The sequence below is a fragment of the Centruroides sculpturatus genome, unplaced genomic scaffold (genome assembly GCF_000671375.1).
Source record: "Centruroides sculpturatus isolate CEXI.00-Female unplaced genomic scaffold, Cexi_2.0 scaffold45, whole genome shotgun sequence".
In the NCBI taxonomy this organism is placed as follows: Eukaryota; Metazoa; Arthropoda; class Arachnida; order Scorpiones; family Buthidae; genus Centruroides; species Centruroides sculpturatus.
In genome coordinates this window covers 1,204,536-1,222,281 of record NW_019384310.1, presented here as the reverse complement: position 1 = coordinate 1,222,281, position 17,746 = coordinate 1,204,536, and the positions used below count along the sequence as shown (strand labels likewise).

General features: G+C 28.5%; 2 protein-coding genes across 2 annotated transcripts in view; both read left to right on the top strand.

The window, feature by feature from the left end:
* The window catches only part of LOC111621508 (DDB1- and CUL4-associated factor 1-like), a 118,963-nt gene extending 112,706 nt beyond the window's left edge, over positions 1-6,257 (top strand). The window contains exons 32-35 of the mRNA XM_023363666.1: positions 2,796-3,029; positions 4,263-4,356; positions 4,466-4,564; positions 4,654-6,257. Coding sequence (XP_023219434.1) covers positions 2,796-3,029; positions 4,263-4,356; positions 4,466-4,564; positions 4,654-4,754 — 528 coding nt within the window. The 3' untranslated portion in view covers positions 4,755-6,257. The remainder of the gene's footprint in view (positions 1-2,795; positions 3,030-4,262; positions 4,357-4,465; positions 4,565-4,653) is intronic.
* The window catches only part of LOC111621480 (serine/threonine-protein kinase GIN4-like), a 74,024-nt gene continuing 57,473 nt past the window's right edge, over positions 1,196-17,746 (top strand). The window contains exon 1 of the mRNA XM_023363640.1: positions 1,196-1,588. Coding sequence (XP_023219408.1) covers positions 1,457-1,588 — 132 coding nt within the window. The 5' untranslated portion in view covers positions 1,196-1,456. The remainder of the gene's footprint in view (positions 1,589-17,746) is intronic.

Here is a 17,746-nt window from a genome sequence, read left to right as displayed (position 1 = left end):
GTAACCGTTTGATAACGGACACTAGAGGCGCCCCTATCGTGTGTCATATTTCAAACATTCAAATTAACAATTTTAATTCTTATTTAAATTAACAATATAAATTATTATTATTCATTTGGCCCATAAATTATTATTTGGTCAATATAACAATATAAATAATTCAGTATATTTGTAATAGGAATTTATTATTTCAGGGGCTTATATCTCGCGAAGGGTCGCGAGTAGGGGTATGGTTCCTTTGACTATATTGTTCGCACGGGCTACAGTTTGGGGGGTCGCCATCTCTTCATTCGGAGGGTAAATCTTACCATTGGGACTTTAACAGAGCTGTAGAGCATATTGATAGGAACAAAATTTAATAGAGGAATTTAATCCTTACGCAATCCCAATGTCATTGGGTTGACGTTGCGTCAATGTTTTCTTCAGTTGTTTAAAATGCTACCGTTGTCCGCCGTCATTAAGTCTTTTAATAAGCGTACTAACATAGAGAGGCCTCTGATAAAAAATTGTAGTGATCTCGAGACGAATGAAATTAATTTTGGCAGTTTGAAAGTTGGGATTCGAACAAATACAAAACTGATTAATTTATTACTAATGTAGGTAATGTACTTACGTCGAGTGTGTATAATATTCAATAGTATTGTTGGAAAAGGAAGAAAATGAAAATTTAATTGAAAATAAACTGCGCAATTCACGGTCGTTATTGGTTCATTTTCTTTTCGTTTCGCGGTTCGGCCTCATCTCTAGGTTTTTCCCTAGTGGAACAAGTTTCTTTTTACTCTCCGACCTGTGGCACTAAGAGGACCTTTTTAGCACGCCGATTATAGGTTCGGCCGGGCCTACGTGGGGCGGGGGACGGACCCGACATATTCGACGAAAAATTCCTGGGGTTTCTCGCCTATGTGCTTCAGCGTTACCCGATTTTTATAGAGAAATATTCGATACAATAAATGTCGGATAGAATTTATGAGAAATTAGAAAATATTTAAGTCTGAAGAACCGAATAAATTCGGATACAACGCACGAATGATCAAATATTGGCATTAACTAAGCGAAAAAAGTTAAAATAATTTTAATAATAAAAGAAAATCTTGTAGCGTTCTTATATTCGATAATTAAAATCTATCGGAGATAATATTTATTCGATAAAACTAAAAATGTTTCTGGAGAAAATAGTTGAAACTTTTAACGGCAGGTGGTGCACGTACGCGTCGTCTGAAATGGAAATGGCTGAATTAGCAGAAGAGAGCCGTTGTTAAAGGACGAAAATATCACCGCCAGACGATCGGATAACGCTCTCTTCTCGCTGATCGGTCAATGTTTTCTTTATTTAAGTACAAGCTTTAACGATATAAACCACTTGGTTTTAACCAAACCTCTTCCGTATTATTCTTATTATTTAAATGATTTATTGCCGATGATGATCTTTTGAAAACCGAATTGAATTTATTGAAAAATGGGCGTGGATGACAATCAGATAAAAGAATCGAAGCATCGTTTGAAGCAACGTTTTGTAGTTTTAAGGAAACTTGGACACGGAACTTATGGCAAAGTTCAGTTGGCTGTTAATAAAGATACTGGACAAGAGGTAAGTTGTTATTCCCCTTTGCCCACTTAAATGCATGCTGCAGCCAGTAGGAAATTCAAATTTTAAATATTGTTTTAGCTGAAATAAAATATTTATTCTAAGACTACATTATATTTTCAAATTCTACTATAATAATGAAAAAATTAAAATATATTCGTTAAGTAATTTACGTATATATATTTTATTTTTTCTCCGGGCACTGAGAGGGTCTTTTACGGGTCTTCGTGGGTTTGGCCGAGCAGCCGGGAACGGGCCACTCTCCGGACGGGGGTGCACCTACCGTCCGGATTTGTTTTTTGGTCTCCCGGAGTGGTGGACCCGTGCCTCCGTCGCTTGGCCATTTAGAAGTCGATTTCTTACGTTAAATTTATTATAAATGGCTAAAAAAAGAGTTTCCTCGATATTAAATTGCTTACGCTTACTATATTAATCTATCTATAAACCTGTATATTATGTACGAGTTTGTTGATATATAAACTCGTCTAATAAAGAAAGAATTCTTCTTGGGAATATAATTTTTCCAAAATTTCCTTAATCCAGTTATTTTAGGACTTGTGGAGTCTAATAATAGATTAATTTGTAAATTAATGTATTCTAGTGATATTTTTAAAGTACGTTGACTTTATGACTGTAATAGTGACTACGTTTAATACACTTAAATGTTTTTGGATGTTCTTTCGTGCGTTGCGACTTCCTTTATTCCATATAAGTTATCGGTGCCGATGCACTGTTTGTTTTATTATACACTGTACTAAATGAAATTTTTAGTGACTTAATCATCCTATCACGTATATATAAATCGTAACACGAACGGGTCTATGTTCTCTTTGCGTTCGTTTATATAATTATTTATTTTGATTTGTGTGATCGTTGCTTTTCCCGACCCAAATATTTTTTTACCTCGAACGGAACGAATGCAAAAAAATGTGTTGTTATTACGTTCTATTATTATAATTATTAGATACGAAGTCGGCGCGTCGGCGGTACTTTTGACTTTTTTTCGTCGCCTCGTATTCGTATAGTTATGAGGTTTCGACGGCTTCGAAGGAGCCGTCNGATTTCTTCAGATTGTTTAACTAGTCTGTATTGTAATTTTAATAAAATATATCATTCAGTAAAATTAATGATCTGTGAAATTGCTGACATAATTTTATTTATTTAAAGCAGTTTTTGATGGTTGAAATTTATAAATTTTTTTATTCTTTAGGTGTATGATACGGCAACGGGTCAGCTAATAGTGACATTACGCGATCCAGATTTATGTAACAATTACACAAAAAACCGAGCCACTTTCGATCCGTCTGATGAGCTTGTTCTTTCTGATGGAGTTCTATGGGATGTGAGGAGTGGAAAACACATACACAAATTTGATAAATTTAATCCTCATATAAATGGTGTATTTCATCCAAATGGATTGGAGATAATATGCAACTCTGAAATTGTATCTTTTTATATTTTAAATTTTACCTTTATAGATTTTAAATTAACTAAATATGGTTTTTTTTTTAATATAAATAAATTTGCAAGTTTATCTGTTGATTGTTCTTATCAAAGTTTTATAACAAAAGTTTTAAAACAGTAAATGTGTAATACATATATATTTTGAAATACTCTAGGATTTAGTTCTACCATGTTGTCAAAAGTCAAATTTTATATTAAAAAATATAAGGTTTATCCTTTACAATTGTTTTAGTTCAAGTTAAACTAGCCATATTGGTTAACTTAATAAAGTAAACAATACATCATTAATGGAGACTAATAGTTTGGGAAATTCATACATTTTTAACCCAGTTAATAGGCTGTTTTCAAGCATAGAAGAATCTAAAAGGAAGCCTGGTTTGTGATAGGAAATAAGAGATAGAATAAACAACTGAAGGAAAGCAGATATGATGTTCTTAATCTTTTTGCATCATTTGCTGACATTGTAATCTACTTCTTATAATTGTTTATTCTATACCATCATTCTTATCTTGCATTAGTATTTTCCTTTTATTCTTTTACTTCTACAGATGGATTATTAATAGTATTGAAAATGTCTGCATTTCCTTAAACTGTTACCTACTGTTAAAGTCTTATTGCTTGCTTTATTAAGGTTTTTAGGATAGTTAATCATCAGGATTAACTAAAAACAATAGAAGTATGTGAAAATAGAATAACAAAGAGTTAATGTCTCCTAGCATCAAGCTGTTTTGATTTTATTTTTTCATGGTGTTGAAAATAGTCAGATTTATAGTTTTGATTGTTTTTACAAAATTTTCCAAATTATTTAATTAATTAAAAATGAATTTCTAATTATTAATCTTTACACAATTTATTTTTACTCCAAATTTTAATAATTAACTAAATTAAGCATAATATAAACTTATCCATTGCTTTAAGTTTGTATTTGCTAGTATAAAATTATCTTTACATAATTGTGGTCATAATGGTCAATCTAATAATGAGACTAGGTTATTAAAAATAAATTCAGACAATAAATTAAATTTCCATAAAAACTACAAAAATTTAATTAGATTACTTGCAACTGTTTTAAAATTTACATTTTTATTTTGTTTTTGATAGCAACTGTTCCATTAGTATATGTTTGAATTTTATTAGGATGAATGTACACTTTTCATTATTAATTATCAAACATTATATTTAAAAAATAAGTTTTCTTAATAATTAAATACAGTGGGACCTAAAAACTTTTCATCTTCTTCATACTGTGCCTGCATTGGATCAGTGTCAAATTACATTCAATCATATAGGAGATGTTATTTATGGAGGTAACAAAATAATTTTATTACACAAATTGTGTGAAAATTTATGTAAATATGAAAGAAAATGACTGTTAAAGGTTTAATAATCAACAAATAATTTTTATTTTACCTGCAGCAATGCTAGAAGAAGAGGCAGAAATAGATGAAGATCAGCTGAAAAGTCCTTATGGTTCTTCATTTCGTACATTTGATGCAACTGATTATTCAAGCATCGGTAATGTATTTTATTCAGCTGTATTATTATAGATTTTATTTGATTCCAAATTGTTTTCCAGTTTTTATAATTCTAAAACTTTTCTGTAGCCACCATTGATATTAAAAAGAATATATTTGATCTTGCGACCGATCAGTCTGATTGTTTCCTTGCAATAGTTGAGGTAATTTTATTTTATTTTATTTATTAAAATAATTTTTAATGTATACAAGTCAAAAAGTCCCCGGAATTTACCTACAGTTAGAAAATGCGATATAAGATAAAGTTATGCATTGCTTTGGTGGAAGGCTTAGCATGTCTGTTCGCAGTGTAATAATGCTCTTGCAAGTTTAAACTTGCACAGTCATTACTCTAGCGTCTTTGTTGGTTGTTACTGTTTATCCTTTGGTGTAATGTCTCAGTTTGAGCCGCGTGCAAACATCAAATTCATGTGCAAATTGGGGAAAAACTGCTGCAGAGACACTGTCGACTCTGCAGCAAGTTTAATCGACAAGTGGCATGGTCAGTGGTTTCTCCATCATGACAACACACCAAGTCACACATTGCTTGTTGTGCAGCAATTCCTTGTCGACAAAAGCGTTCCTTTTATTTATTTGTCGAAACTGTGTCTTCTTCTTGTTTCTTCTAATTCAATGTCATGACTTGGTGAATTTATTGACACTTGGCAAATACATGACATGTAAAATATAAAAATGAGCAAAAATTACAGACTTGCAAGCATAGATATAATAAACATGTACCGTTTGATAACCTGGAATCTAATAGAAAGTACACTAAAAAAGATTGAAACAGAGGAAGAAATGGATCTAATAGAATTCATATACAGGAGTAATTATTTCGAAGTCAACAATAAGTTCTACACACTTCAGGCATAAGCATGGACTCAATCATAGGCCTGAAGCTAGCAGAACTTGTTATGGTAGATATAGATCAAGCAATCAAAAAGATTACAAGCATAAAGTTCTATAAGCGATATGTGGATGACATAATTATACTATATGACCAAGAAATAACAAAATTAGAAGAAACAGAAGAAAAAATAAGCAAATTAAATGATAACATCAAATTCAAGGTAGAAAATGAGGCAAACACAGAAATAAATTACCTCAACATTAAAATAACCATAAAGGCAAACAAGATTGAATTTGAGCCATACACAAAACCATGCAAGATCAGGAAAGTGTTAAAACTACAATTCCAACATTCCACAGTACATAAAAGAAAACATATTCATCACGGAGTATAAAAAAATCGAGAGCAGAACAAGCTCAGAAGAACTGCAGTTTGTTGAGGTGTTTTTTCTTCAAGAAGAAGAAAAAAATACCTCAATGAACTGCAAACTAAATTCCTATTAAACAGCTATCCAAAATGAATAATAAATAACTGGGAAAGTAAAATCAACAATAAAAGGCTGGAAAATAAACAAAACAAAGATAAAAACAGAGTAAGATACATATTTTTCCCCAACATTCGTGGCGTCTTTGAACAGGTAAGCAAAAGTTTTGATAAAATAAATATAAAGCTAGCCCCAACCTATAACAACTTGCAAAAAAGAATCCGGAAGGCTGAACCTTGCATAAATAAACAACCAGACAAATACAACACTACCGAAGTCGTCTATAAAATATCTTGCACATGCGAACTGCCAAAAGTATACATTGGAGAAACAAAACAAAAGTTAGAAACAAGATTAAAAGAACACATTGTGGACCTGAAGTATAATAGAATCAACTCTGTTTTTTATGAACATTGTGTCCCACAACTGCAAAATAGATAAGAATGATGTTATAATAGTACACAAAGAAAAAAAATTGGTACAAAATAAAATTCAAGGAAAGCTACGAAATTATTACAGATGAAAATAATATTAACAAGAATCTAAGCATTGACATTCATAAAAACTGGCTACAATTATTAAAATAGAATGTTTATACAGTTGCAGGCGAGGCTGTGTGCGACACTCGGGGAGTGAGACGTTACAAGTTATGAGGCATGCGGGGGAGGCCATCAAGTTGGAAGGGGAGTGGGAAGTATGGAAGGTGCCTGACTGATACTGTATACACAAGATACAACCTATCTATGGGTGCGTTTACTTCTGAGCTAATTTTACTATCAGCACGCTCAGTCTGTATACTTTCGTCTGAGTGCCACGCTCATTGGCGTTTACTTTAGAGCTATGTGACATCATGTTTAGCGAAATTGGTAAGCTCGGAGTGCTAGCTAGTTTGTTTTCGAGCTTTGCGCTAATTCAATATGGCTGCTCTCATGAAAAAATTACTTTCTGTACAAAGTACTAAAAATGGAATTAGTTTTCGAAAAATAAACGGCAGAAAGTATTTTTATCGGTAAATTTCAATTATTTGTTGTGTAAAATGTTTACATTGAACTTTTTTTCATTGTAAGGTTCAATAGCTTTAGATGACTTTTTTCATAAACAGAGTTAATTAATGTGAAAAAAATTAAGTTTGATTCATTGTTTATGATTAAAAGTGAGGTTTACCTAATACGCATTTGGAATCTTCAGAAATGTTATGTTCAGAGCATTAAATAAAACGTAAAGAAATGAACAGTATTAATAATAATCCAAAATTACATAAGTTTGTATACTTGAATGAATTTTCACTTACATATGGAAAATGACTTCTCAAGAAATTGTATCATTTGAATACCATTTTTTCATTACAAACTAAACTTATATGATGACAGAGTAATACTTATTTCTATTGAAATAGGCTACTGTTTCTTCAGTTGATGTCTTAATAGCCATACGCTTTTCATCAATAGAGCCTCTAATTCCAGGAAAACCAGATTGGGTATAAAAAATTCCATTATTCTTACATCATCCTGCTGTGTGATGGCCAAGAGATCATTTTTCATTTTCATTTAACACTAACTTGTTAGAAAGAATTAACAACTTTATTTAAAATATTCCACGCAGTCGTCTAAACATTAAAACGATCGCCAATACCCTTAGAGGAAAGAAAGAAAGAAAAAAAGTGTTTAGTATTTAATATCAATTTTTTGTTAATGTTGAACTCAGTTTAGTTACACCACAACAAAACGTCACATCCATTCACTGGGTAAAACAAATTCTTTAAATATATATTATATGTATGTATAATCTACCATTCTCTTATAAACTGCATCTAATTTCATATATTATTTCGTATAAACAAACCTGAATGATTCTTGATTTGCCAATGTCCATAGACAGCATAAAAGCTGTATTTGAGGAGACACAGGCTGTCTTCCAGAGGAAGTAATTTTTCGGTGTTTATAATTGGGCTTATTTTTTAGAGGAGAATTTCAAAACATTCTCTTGTAAGTCTAAGGTTGTTTAAAATCAATTGGCTTATAAAAAGGTAGAGTCTCATTTCATTTTTCATTTTTCTACAATTATATCCACAATAAAATCATCCTCGTCCAATTCGGAATCAAATAGTTATATCTGTAACGTAACATTTAAAATAGCAGCTTTGACAATATTATTTGCAGGAAATTGCCATATTTCTTGTTAGTGTTTGCGTTTACTTTTGAACTGGACATGTAAGCACGAATACACATGCTAATGACATCACTTCCGGTGTTCGGAAGTAGCACTATTAGCTCAGAAGTAAACACACCCTATGTAACAGACTGAAGAGGTGCGAAAGCCCGAAACGCGTATCTGTATGAATTAAAAGTGGATGATGAAATTATTTGCCAAGTGTCAATAAATTCACCAAGTTGTGACATTGAATTAGAAGAAATAAAAAGCATTCTTGTCATCACCCAGTTAACTTACTCTCTAGATCTTGCTTCCAGTGCTTTTGGCTGTTCCTTAATTAATTAACTCTCAAAATGGGCCACAAAGGGATGTGTTTTTCGCAAGCATGGAGGACATATCGAATATGACTGCTCAACTCCAGAAGATTCCAAAGGAAGCATTCCAAGCCTGCTTTCATGCTTGATCAATGGACAAGTATGTCTGTGCGGGAGAGGCCTGCTTTGAAGGTGATTACATCTGCATTGCTATATCTCATGCCAATATAGTGCAAGATGTCAATTCCGGAAACTTTTTGACTTCCCCTTGTATTAAATTTAAGATTATAATTGCAAAGGCTGGAACAGTAAAGGTATAACATTGCCAGGTTTAATTGGGAAACAAATACTAAGAAATTTCTGTGGTTATGTTAGGTTCTGTTCCTTACCATTCAGGGAATGATCAAAGTCATGATGGACACAAAGAAAAGACTCTGTTATTGTGACATTGTCATGATGCCAGTCTGCAATTTTTAATATTTTTAATTAATATAAAATGGCAAAACGCTTAATTTTGGGCATTGGGATGGGTTTGATAAAAAAAATTGTAAATACTAATAACGAGCAAAATTGTCATTAAGTCCGACCGGAAATGCATACGACCCCATTATCTTTCCATCCCCTCGACATTTAACCACCAAAATTTAATACCATCAATTCCCCTAATAGACAAACCACCCTGAAAATTTTCAGAAATTTTCGACAAATTTTCGTCAATTTGTCTTAAGTCCAAGAATGTAAAAATCTTGAAGATCGTTTTTTGATTGATTGCCATACTTTCCCTCTGTTATAGACTATATAACAGCCAGAAAAGTAATAAGGTTAATAAGTTTAAAACGTTTAAGGTTGTCAAATTAGCACATTATTGAAGTCAAAAGATAACACGAGTAAGGAAAAAGGTACTGTACATTCAGTATTTCGGTTTCTGCGCTTTTATTTCCACCAAGCATCGAACGTCCATGACTAACATCGATAGTGTGCAAAACATTGGCGATGTGTGCATGTTTTAGAAATTAGAAGTAAAACAAAAATATTACAGAACAATATGGTATTTTACAATAATACACAATGCAAAATATTATTCAAATAAATAGAGAACGCGTCTTGGTGAAATGGCTCAAAATCTATTAATTTGCTCGGGAAATTTTGAACTAAAGAATACAAACGTAAGGAGAGCTCAAAAGTTACCGACGANTAAATAATTATATTTATATAATATAGTGTTTTGTTCTGCTTGTTGTATGATAATAACAAAGATTTTCTATTCTGTTCGGAATTGATAATATTATGTATGACATTAAGTCATTCTGATGAAACTGAAAGTAAAAATGCATGTTGAATTATGGATGGGATTGCAAACAGTTGTTGAATTCTATATATATACAGTTGTAGATTTATGTGTGAATATTTGTATCCATGTACAGTTGGAACAGTTTCCAGATTTTTATTTCACTTTCTACAAGAATTGAATGGTTAGAGAGTTTTAAATAGTAGATACCAGCTGAAAGTTTAAAATAAATATTTCATATGTGCAGACATATGTGAGTTAATTTGATGTAACTAGGATTAAATCATTGTAAAGTTTTTATTTTTATTCTTTATTCAATAATAACACGTAATGCTTTAAAATAAAAGCAAAGAAATGCTGTCTCTCTCTTTCTCTTATTTTCTTACTTATTAAGCTAACTGTGCATTCAAATTTTTGCAATAATGAAAAAATGTAAGAAATCAAAAAATCTTAGACTATTATAAAATTTATATAAATTTTTAGTTAGTGCTTGCTTGCTCTTATATAAATGCTATATAAAGTTTATTACCAAGAAATAAATAACTGAAAACTCTTCTGATCAAAAAGTCTGAATGATCTTTACTCAAATTCTTATTGCTTTTAGGTGTGGACTTTTAAGGATTTTGTATGATATATTAATTAATTAAAAATGCTGTAAGCATTTGTGATTACATTCTAAGATGATTTGTGCTGCTTTCAATTCAGACTTCATACTGATTCATTCATTCCAGCAACTAATCTATCAACAGTGTTATTTTTATATAGAAGAATGGTAACTCGTAACTTAAAAGTAAATCATATTGAAATAAGCTATGAAATATATGAACTCTGTTCATTATTGGTATATTGTTTTATTATGTGCACCTGGAACTGACTTGCATATTTAAAAGCAAAACTCTGTTGTATACTACTCAACTGTTTTATGCTTAAAAAAATTTTATGGTCTGTGTTCTGGAGAAATTAAAAAGTATATTTAATATCTTGTATCTGTTCCCAAGAAATTAATATGTGTATTAAAATATTAACATTATTTTATTACTTGACCTTGATTTATTACAAAATAATTGTTTCTGGCAGAATTATATATTTATTAACATTATTACATTAATTATTATAAATTATTTTGTTTTATAATTACTTATAATATTATTTTTATACTCAAATTATAACAAGTCTGTTATAATGCATCATCACATTACACGTAATGAACCCATATTTATTTATTTATTTATTTATTTTTTTTTTCTTTTTGAAACCGTGTCCTGTTTTATATTTGTGGCGTAATAAACACTAGTATTGTGTTTTATTCCAAAGACACATGGCAAATTTTCCATCAAATTCCTTTATTAGTTGATAAAGGATAGTCAACTAATAAAGGAATTTGATGGAAAATTTGCCATGTGTCTTTGGAATAAAACACAATACTAGTGTTTATTACGCCACCCATATTTATTACTGATTTAGTTTTTGAGAACATACCAGTAATTTACTGTAAGTCAACTAATCTATTTACCTTGTTGATATTGGCTAGAGTTTTTTCTCATTTTAGTTTAAATGTGACTGTAGAATTTCTTTAATTCAGCATTTATTATATGCAGGATCTGAATGTATCCAGGATGATCTCAAACTTCGTGTTTTCATTGAAATTTTATTTTAAAAAATGAGGTTAAAAGAATAAAAGATATTATTTTAGATAAAAGAACAAAAAAGTTATGTTTCTCGTTATAGAATTTGAAATTGTCTTCTGTTATCTAAAATAATTATTGAATTAAATTGTCCCATGTACTGTGCAATACATATTGAAATTATTAAATTTAAAATAACTTTTGTATGTCATATTTTTAGTATCTAATAAAATTGATGCATTTATATTAGTAAAAATACTACCAAACAGTTCATTATATGCATATGTATTATAAACATAAATGCAGCAATTTCTCATATAAAATATATTTTTGATGAATGAGAGACTGGTGTATTTGTTAGCAAAATACTATATTGAGTATTGTGGCTAAATGAATGAATGCAAGTATATATTTATCTTATAAAGTCACATTTGAATTTTATTGATTTTTTTTCTTATCGGTTTTTTATTTTAGTATTATTATTTTATTAAAGAACAAACAGTTTGACATAAAAGGTTGTTTTGAATTAATGTATTCATTCTCCACAAATAATTTTTTCTGAAATTAGTGGTTTATTTAGCAAAATTGTTATTTTGATAAAAACACTTTATTGACTTGAAAAACTTTTCATATTAATTTTAGTAATAAAATGAATATGTTTTGACTAAACAAATTGCAAGGGACAACTCTCTCATTAAATTAAGATTTAATTTTTAGAATTTTTTAATTGGGAAAAAAAAAGATTTTTTCCAAAAATAATACATTTTTTGGCATTGAATGATCTTTAATATATAATATGAACAAATTTACAAATAACGATTTGTCTTTAATATGAAAACAATTCAAAGTTCTTTAAAAAATATAACAAACAAACAAACTGCTTCATTGAAATTCACTTTAATAATTATTAAAGTTTCTCTCAAGTAGTGTCAGGCAAGCCCACTGTCATGAGACATTCCTGACAATGGGTTTGGTTGCCCAAAAGAACTTGAGAGAAACTTGTTATTAAAGTGAATTCCAGTAAAGCAGTTGGTTTATTATAAATATTTTCCTTTTTTTCTACTGTATTTTTTTCTATAAATATTTTCCTACTGTAGTTTTCCTATTATTATTTTACACTTCAGAAGCAAAGATAATTTTTAACAGAGATGATCTATAATTGAGAGTCTCAATGTGATCATAGATGCAATAAATTTAATCTTTAAATAAAATTATTTTTAATTTAACAATAAATTTATTACAATAAATAGGCCTGTTTGTAGATTCTTCACTATAAATACCAAAGAATTGATAATTTAAGAACTAAAGTATTTTAGTATAATTTACTTTAATATATCCCAAGTTTTGGGATATATATCATTATATTAAAATACTTTATGATAGGTTGATGATATCTTGCTGCTGCCATTGAAAATAAAGTTGCATTGAATATGCTGATTTGTTTTTCTTTTCATAAAGTATGTACTGTTATACACAAATTAGGAATAAAAAATATTCTTCATTTTTATCATTCTTTTTGGAATTATATTGTGACAATGCAAAATTGAGTCACAGGCACCTACCAAAGGACAAAATGATGAAAAATCATTATAATTAAATATGTCCTGGAAAAGTAAGAATCTAACAGCAAAATATAATCTCTAAAATGTTTCTTATGCTTCCAAGTAGTAATGAATGACATCCAAAAATAATGCATGTGCAATTTACTAAAAATTTTCAGTGTCATCAACATATTGGGATGACATCATATGATGCAAAATTGTATCAATCAACAGTGAAAGTGTTAATAGGATGAATGTTTTATAATGTAGCCTAATTATCAAATTAGCCTATATTAAAAAATACTTCTACATGTTAAGTTTTTATTACAAATAATAAATTTGGCAAGAATATTGTTCTTATATATTTGGATATCAATATATAGTGTACAGTTACACCTACTTTTCCAGTATATAGAAAAAAATTTTTTCTGTTTTCTTATTAGTGGATCTTACCAGTTCACCTCTTACATAAATGCAATTTTCTTATACATACCTAGGTTGTTATAAATTCATTGTCCCAAGATAACAATGTGAATGCAAAATCATAGATTTTTTTTATTTATAAAAGAAAATACCAAATAGAAATAGAATAATTACTCTAATTCAGAGTAATTATTCCCTTTCTATTTAGTTATTTAGTATTTTTAATAAATAAACATGAAACTCATTATTTCTTCAAACAATTCTTATTTCATAAAGGCAGACTTAAAATTATATTAGCTTATTATGAGAATATAAAAGATAATTAAGTTTAATCAACAAATTTAATTATATTTCTCAATATCTTTTTTAAACAAATTAAAAAAAATTTTTTTTGCTAAATGATAGAGATGAGTAATTTGTTTGATAAAAATACTGTCTATAATATACCAAAGATCAGCCTTAAAGGACAATATTTTATATAGAAATAATAATTAGCATAGATGCAGGCTGCAAGAATATTAAATAAATGTTAATGGTAAAAAGTAAATCCACTCAATAATGTAATAAGTTTTTTCATTGCCAAATTCATTCAAAAAACTATATTTTTATTATTTAAAATGGAAGCTACATTTTATCTACATTTCTATATACCAGTAGTCTCCATTCTGTAGCGTTATGTAAGGAATTAGTAAACTAATTTAGTGCCAATCTGTGTACCTTCTTCAAACAACTGCTTTATTTCAGTAATGATTTTATTGCTGTTTGAATTTCCTAATGAATTTTTAGTGTTAAAATAAAGTAAGATAAATTGCTTAAGAGAAAGATTTATGTTCTAGATGAATATAATGTAATATAGGCTACTCATTTCACTGTTTTGTATGTATCATGTTTCATACTTGTAGTTGTCACAGGATGACTAGTGTGTAAATTTTTTAATTTAATTTTCTGATACTTCCAAATGCATATTAACTGGTTGGTTAATTTATCTACAGTTGTTTTCATGACTATTTATAAGTGCCTATGAGTATTTTTCACTAAGTCCCCTATATTTGTTATGTGCATATCTCTTATAATTGCTTCTTTTGTTTAAGAGAGTTTTTTTGATGAAAGATTAGAAATTTCTTCTTTCAAAAAAATGTAGTAAAAACATGTATTGTATTACTTTTTGGATGTCCTATTATTTGTAAATTTTAAACCCTGATTACCTTTTATGCAAGATTACATAATAATAAAAAGTATCATTTTCTTGGCACATCAAACAAATATTTGATGATTGAAGCTCTACACTAGCCAAATTGTTGATGATCTATAGAGCAAATAAAAGCAAAAAATATTAATAATTTAGTAAGTAGTTGGTTTTAAATAATAAATAATTTTTTAATAAGAAATGCCAATTAAATGTTGTTTTTTTTTACCCTTCTGCTTTGCATACATCAAGAGAGCTTTTTTTCTAAGCTGTCATGGGTTCAGCAGACCTTCCAATCAGATAGTGAAGAATGGAACTCAACATATTTGGATCATTTAACTTACAGAAATTTCTAAGCTGACCTGGACTCAAACTTAGAGTCCATAGTGGTAAATTGATGGCTGTGCTGCATCAGCCACCCTGATATCCTCAGCTGAAACATTTAACTAGTGGACATCAGCCACACTGGTGTCCACTAGTTAAATGTTTCAGCTGAGCTTGAATTTTGATAAAGTTTAATATCCATAACTAACTGATTTATTTATTTGAGCTAATTTTATTCAAGTAAACTAAAATGATAAAGACATAAATAATTCTTTATTGACTTTATAAGAATAATTTATGACAATTTGATGTATGAAAAAAAATAATTAAATAAGAAAATATGTACTCATGATGTGTATTCAGAATAGTTACTAATTGTATATTTATTCATAATTAAATTTTTTATTCTGAGATTATATCTTTTACATTTAATATCCATGTAAGTAGGTCAAAAATAATTAATCATTAACATAAATAAAAACAGAATTTTTAATATTAAATAATTTTTAAACTCTAACAGTATTTTAAATAATTTGTAAAAAGTAAATATATTTAATATGAAATAAAATATTAAGTTCAATTAGTACATTCATTAAAATCATTGTGCTAAAATTAGCAGTCAAAGAAATATCTTTTTCATTGAGGAAATGAGGTACGTGGGATTTTTAACACTGTGCCAATTGGCAGTCGTTTCTTCTTTTATTTAAAAAAGTGAAGACAGATTTAATATAGACTAGAGATAGATTTCTATCAAAACATTAAAAACTTCCTATTTGAATAGAGCATGTCTTAAAATGTAACATTTTTGAACTTTAAACTTATAAAAAAAAAAACATTTAAATTTATAAAGCTTAAATGTTTTTTTATAAAGTATTATTATTATTATTATTATTATTATTATAAGAATAATAAATCAATTACAANATTGATGTTATTGAAGGTTATTTTAATATTTATTATTTTATTTTTATAAAATATCAATGTATTGGAATATTCATTTGATAATATTTTCCATTTCTTATAGTTAAAGTGAGATATTTCAAAAAACTGATGATAAAATAATTCACTACTGACACTATATTCAAATTTTATCAGTTTAATATATTTTTGGAGTTTAACTAAAATTATTTTTGTTGCAATAAAATAAATAAAAGTATATATTTTAATCATAATTAATATATTTAAAGATGAATATAAATATTTTTATAAGAAATATTAAAACAAAATAAAAGAGAATAATGAAGATAAACAGTGAAAAAAGTCTTTAAAATTAAAAATTATTATCTAGTGATATTCTACAATGGAAAAAATGTCATCTTTAAATTTTAAATGTCCTATTCCTCTCACTGAAATTCCACTAAAACACTGGCAGAGACAACCTTTTAATAGAGCTTACTTAGGTGCCATTAATACAGGAATGGATTAGTTTCCTCATTTAAAATTAAAATTGTGTAAATTTTCTTTATAAATAATGTAGAAACAACCAAATGTTTATCTTAAATAATTGGGCTGTAACTCCGCTAATTTAATGATTAATATTAAGTAATTTGCTACTAGATGTAGACGTTAGGTGCCATCTCTTAACAAAATTAATAATTATAATTTTAATAATTTAATAAATAATTTAGAATCATCTGGAAGGAAAGAACTGACCCAGGGTGGGATCTCTAGTAGCGAATTACTTGGTATTAATCATTAATTAATTAATTAAATTAGCAGAGTTACGGTCCAATTATTTAAGGTAAATGTTTATTGTGTTTCCATGTACAGTACATATCAGGCTTCGTGATGTTTGATATACTTATAAGTAATGTATTTAGAATTAATAAATTGACTTATCTTCACAGTTATGTATTAAGTAAGTAAATAAATAATTTAAATATACTTTCATATGTAAAATAATTTTCTCAAAATATAATTGTGAGTAAAGTATTTAAATGTAATTAAAATAAATTCTATAATATTAAAAATTTAAATAAAAATATCTGTATATTGTTGAATGTCTTTTTTGTTATTTGGTGGAATGAAAAGAATTTGTACATTATAGTTTAGTGCCACAACTAGTTTAAATCCAGCCCCTGTTTTCAAATAATTTTTAAAATATACATTAAACTGCATTGTAATATTATAAGAATATTTTATAATTTGCAATTGTATAATATCTGTTCTTGAGTAACTTTATTCAGCTGTATTTAAGCTGCAGTTTTTCAAAATAAATTGTTTGGTAAGTAGTATTCTGTAATCAAGTTAGTTATTCTACATACAGACTAAAAAATGAAAAGGAAGGATGCCAAATGAGACTAGTTGTCTTAAATTTTAAGTTTTCATAAGTAATATAATAAGTTAATGTATTAAAATTCAACATAATACTTAGTTGTATTTATCACAACACAGACAAAAGACTGATCACCAACTTCCCTTCCTAACATGTGATCAGAATGTCACAGTTGAATGTGAAAGATCACAGTAGGGATAGTAGCATCCTGACCCAGTAAAATAAAATGACAACCTTATGTACAATTTCAACCACAGTAGAACAAATAACAAACCTCCTGCAAAAAACTGATACTTCAATACACAAGTTCTAACATTGTAACTTGTAATGTATATACTAAAATACAGTAGAGCATCGATTATCCGACTCAATTGGGGACTGGGGTTGGTTGGATAATTGAAAAGTCAGATAACTGAAAAGTATGAAAAAATCCATTATTAGTGTAGTATATTATTATATCCCATGTAATTAGTATATCGCTATAACCTACTTTGGAAAATTTTCCTCCATGTTAAGCTTATCAAATTTTTTTTTAAAAATAATTGTCGCTATTGTATCGTTAAAAATTAGAAAATTAAGCCTCGTTTAAATACTGGCTCCCTTTCATGGTCGATCCAGTGTTGCCAGCTAAAACATGTAAAAATAATAATAAAGTAGCCAAGACATAGCCAAATATTGTAGCGCCACATCACTAGCGGACATTTGAAATTTGCCGACTA